This window comes from Erythrolamprus reginae, chromosome 8 (genome assembly GCF_031021105.1).
Source record: "Erythrolamprus reginae isolate rEryReg1 chromosome 8, rEryReg1.hap1, whole genome shotgun sequence".
Lineage (NCBI taxonomy): Eukaryota > Metazoa > Chordata > Lepidosauria > Squamata > Dipsadidae > Erythrolamprus > Erythrolamprus reginae.
The window spans coordinates 58,176,007-58,180,051 of NC_091957.1; the positions used below are offsets into that span (position 1 = coordinate 58,176,007).

General features: G+C 49.3%; 1 protein-coding gene across 2 annotated transcripts; it reads right to left on the minus strand.

The window, feature by feature from the left end:
* Window positions 1–252: 252 nt before the first annotated feature.
* On the minus strand, window positions 253–3,802 carry AGTR2 (angiotensin II receptor type 2). 2 transcript variants are annotated; one of them, XM_070758345.1, is made up of 3 exons: window positions 3,557–3,786; window positions 2,698–2,921; window positions 253–2,499 (listed from the first exon to the last, which is right to left on the minus strand). In XM_070758345.1, exon 3 carries the CDS (start codon window positions 2,406–2,408, stop codon window positions 1,269–1,271), a length of 1,140 nt encoding a protein of 379 aa, XP_070614446.1. In that variant the 5' UTR covers window positions 2,409–2,499; window positions 2,698–2,921; window positions 3,557–3,786; the 3' UTR covers window positions 253–1,268. The 2 variants fall into 2 exon arrangements, with proteins under 2 accessions (XP_070614446.1, XP_070614445.1); XM_070758344.1 differs by lacking the exon at window positions 2,698–2,921 and having other exon boundaries at window positions 3,557–3,802.
* Window positions 3,803–4,045: the final 243 nt, after the last annotated feature.

The window sequence follows — 4,045 nt, forward strand, 5'->3', positions numbered from 1 at the left end:
ACACAAACTTCATTGCATTAATTGCACAGGTCTACAAAAAATGGGTTTTGTAATCATTGCAGCTGACCTTGTACTTTTCTGAATCCTTCTTTGGTTCTGATTTCAAAAGTGTATATAGTTTTTTTCTATAGCAGGTGTAGTTTCCATGGAGCAGCATCATTATGATAAGGTCTAGGAAATATACTGGCGACATTAAGAAAACAGTCATTACCGCATACATTGAAAATGTAGAAATAATGTAATAACAAAAAATGCTTTTATATCAGAGACTTTATGTGACAGAGCAAAACTAAGCATATTTTTGGAATCAGCACATCAAAGTCCATAAAACTGACATATTACCTTTGCTTTTTGTGTTGCCCAGAGTTGTCCATAATGAACCAAGCTGTCCTACATGGATGCAACTGGCTTTTTAAAAATAAAATAATATGCACTTCCTTGTTTTTTCATCTTACATAGAAACATAGAAGATTGACGGCAGAAAAAGACCTCCTGGTCCATCTAGTCTGCCCTTATGCTATTTCCTGTATTTTATCTTAGGATGGATCTATGTTTATTCCGGGCATGTTTCAGTTCAGTTCCTATGGATTTACCAACCACGTCTGCTGGAAGTTTGTTCCAAGCATCTACTACTCTTTCAGTCAAATAATTTTTTTTCATGTTGCTTCTGATCTTTCCCCCAACTGACCTCAGATTGTGCCCCCTTGTTCTTGGGTTCCCTTTCTTATTAAAAACAGTTCCCTCCTGGACCTTATTGAACCCTTTAACATATTTAAATGTTTTGATCATGTCCCCCCTTTTCCTTGTCCTCCAGACTATACAGATTGAGTTCATTAACTACCAATACAATACTCAGATTGAGGATTCCTTTTTCCCAAGTGCATTATTTTACATTTGGAAACATTAAACTGCAGTTTCCATTGACAATCCTTAAGTGTTGTACCTTGGTTCTTGACAAATGTCTCTTTTCTTTTCTGTATACTGTGAGCATCTGCACCAAAGACAAATTCCTTGTGTGTCCAATCACACTTGGCCAATAAAGAATTCTATTCTATTCTATTCTACTCTACTCCATTCTATTCTACTCCATTCTAAATTATATTCTAAATTCTATTCTACTCCATTCTAAATTCTATTCTGAATTCTACTCTACTCTACTCTATTCTAGGAGTTGAAGTCCACGTGTCATAGAAGAGCCAACTTTGCCTAGATGAGGAAGGGGAGACCAGAGGAATAGCATGAGTCTTGGAGGTGGGCCTAACCATGGCTTAATTGCTTCTAGAGGGTGACTGGGGAAGCCACAGTGGGTGGGTCAGTGGCCTTTCCGTGTCAGCCTCTTTCAGGGAGCCACGAGTCTTGGGGGAGCTGGTTTTGCTGGAGGAAAGGGTTCCCCGGCCACTGTTGAACTGGGAGAGGCTCAGCTTGAACAGGTGCTGGAGTTTATCCCGGAACTGCCTGCCCACAAAATAGTACAACAAGGGGTTGACGCAGCTGTTTGCGAAGCCCATGCAGAGGCCAAAGGGCAGCACCGCGTCGATCACGGAGGTGAGGTGGCACCTGCTGATCACCTCCATCCAGGAGAGGGCATCCAGGAAGGTCAAGAGGTGGAAGGGGAGCCAGCAAATGAAGAAGGCCACCACCACAGCGGCTACCAGCTTCAGCACCCGGTCCTTGACCCTCATGCTTTTGGCGAACCCTTGGGCCTTCTTCAGGTGCACCCTGATGGAGAGGTAAGACCCAAGGATGATGGCCATGGGGAGCAGGAAGCCCAGGAGGTTCTTCACCAAGGCCGTTGCAGCTGACCAGGCGGCGTAATTCTCGGAGGGATAGGCCATGACGCAAGCGTTGACGCCCAGCTCGTTGACGTAGTTGACTTTGCGCCAACAGAAGGTGGGCAGAGACGTCAAGGCCGCCAGTCCCCACACAGCGAAGGTGGTCACGAAGGCCCGCTCCAAAGTTCCTCGCTGGCACCGGAAGGGGTGCACGATGGCCTGGTAACGGTTCACGCTCAGGCACGTGATGAAGAAGATGCTCGCAAACATGGTCAAGCAGAGGATGGAGCTGGACAGCTTGCACATCATGGAGCCGAAGACCCAGTTGTACCCGTTGGTGTAGCTGGCGGCCCAGACGGGAAGGCTGGCGAGGGAGAGCAGGTCGGCCACTGCTAGGTTGAAGATGTAGACGTTGGCCACCGTCTTGGGGCTCCTCTGCCGACACAGAGCCGTGAGGACCATGCTGTTGCCCACAAGCCCCAGGATGAAGATGACACAGTAGAGCACGGGGAGGAGCACAAACTGCTGGTTGGAGAGGTGGAGGAGGCAGGCCACCTTGGCGGAGACATTGGTGGGAGACGACTCTTGAGGAGGCTCTTCGGTGGAGAGGGTGGCGGAGAAGTTCCTGAGATGCATCTTGGCGTCAGAGAAGATTGGGTGGCCTCCAGGACGCTCCAAGACATGGAACTCCTGGGCTCTGCACTACCAAGGCTGGATACTTATGGCTCTTAAAGAAAGGAGGACAACAGGACACAAGCATGAATTGCAACGCTTCAGTAGGAACAGCATTCGCATTTAGACTTATATTATATTTATTTATTGGACTTCTATGCCGCCCCTCTCCAAGGACTTTCCAGCCCTCTCTAAGTGGTTTACAGAGACTCAGTCTCTTGCCCCCAACAATCTGGGTCCTTATTTGACCCACCTGGGAAGGACGGAAGGTTGAGTCCACCTGGAGCCTCCTGAGATTCGATCTGCCAAACTGTGGCGGCCGGTGATCAGCAGAAGTCGCCTGCAGGACTGCACTCTAACCACTGCGCCACCAAAGCTCTATAGAACCAAAGGTGATTGTCCAAGAGGCAACTGGACTTTCTTCTTTGTCTTTTGAAGAGGCTTCGCTTCTCATCCAAGAGGTTCCTTCAGTTCTGACTGGATGGGAAGTGAAATGTCGTCAAAGAAACACATTTAGGACGGGCCCTCTGGTTGGAGTGGACACAGACTCTCCTGCCCGGGGGAGCCCAGATAGTCCCCATTCCCTCCGATATTGAGCCTTGGTGGCGCAGTGGTTAGAGTGCAGCCCTGCAGGCTCCTTCAGCTAACTGCTAGCTGTATTTCAGCAGTTCAAATCTCACCACCGGCTCCAGGTTGACTCAGCCTTCGCTCCTTCCGAGGGGGGTCAAATGAGGACCCAGATTGTTGGGGGCAAGAGGCTGACTCTCTGTAAACCGCTTAAAGAGCGCTGGAAAAGCACTAGGAAGTGGTAGATAAGTCTAAAGGTTATTGTTATTGCTATAGGCTGACTCCGTAAAACACTGGTATATAAATCTAGGTGCTACTGCTATTGGCAAACTGGAGTCAGTTGCTGGAGGCATTAGAAGGAAAGTAGAAACGAGGATGGAGATAGTCTAAGAGAGCAAACGGACGGCAGCAAAACTGTCAAAACTGCCCTTTAGGTCCTGGGTGCAAATCAGGCCTTTCAGCAGACCAAGAGGCTTCCTTAGCAATGCACATCATCTTTAAGCTTCAAAGGACGGAAACATTTGAAAGAAAACTTGGTCACTTACCAGGTTGAGAAAGTGAGTTTGTGGGATCTGTCCTGGGGCTTTTCCCACCCAGAACACTTCAGCTGTCCACAACGACCTCCATTTCCTGCATCGGAAGAGTGGCCACTCTTTGCTGACCACTGCCTCTCCCCAGAGCAGTGAGCGAGCCACAGCCCCTCGGAGCTGCAGGGGAAGGGAAGGGACTCCTTCTCCCTCCCTCTCTCTCTCTCTTTTTCTCTCCCTCTCTCCCCCCCTCTCTCTCTGTGCAGTCAGTGGGAGTCCAGGAGGGCCAGAAATGGGCGGGCTCTCCATCCACCCACCCCGCGCTGGCTGGGGATACTTTTCTTAACCCCTTTTGCTCACTCCCACCCCTGAAATCTCTGTGTTCCTGCTTACTTGCTTCAGCAGCTGGAGGTGGAGAAAAGGAGGGGCCAGCCAGCCAAGCCGAGTGGGGCTTAATGGGGTGGGGGCATATGGAGACTTGGTGGGGCTAAAGGGGGGACGTATTCC

Coding starts and splice junctions, on each gene's coding strand:
- AGTR2 (XM_070758344.1), bottom strand. CDS start 2,408: ATGCATCTCAGGAACTTCTCCGCCACCCTCTCCACCGAAGAGCCTCCT.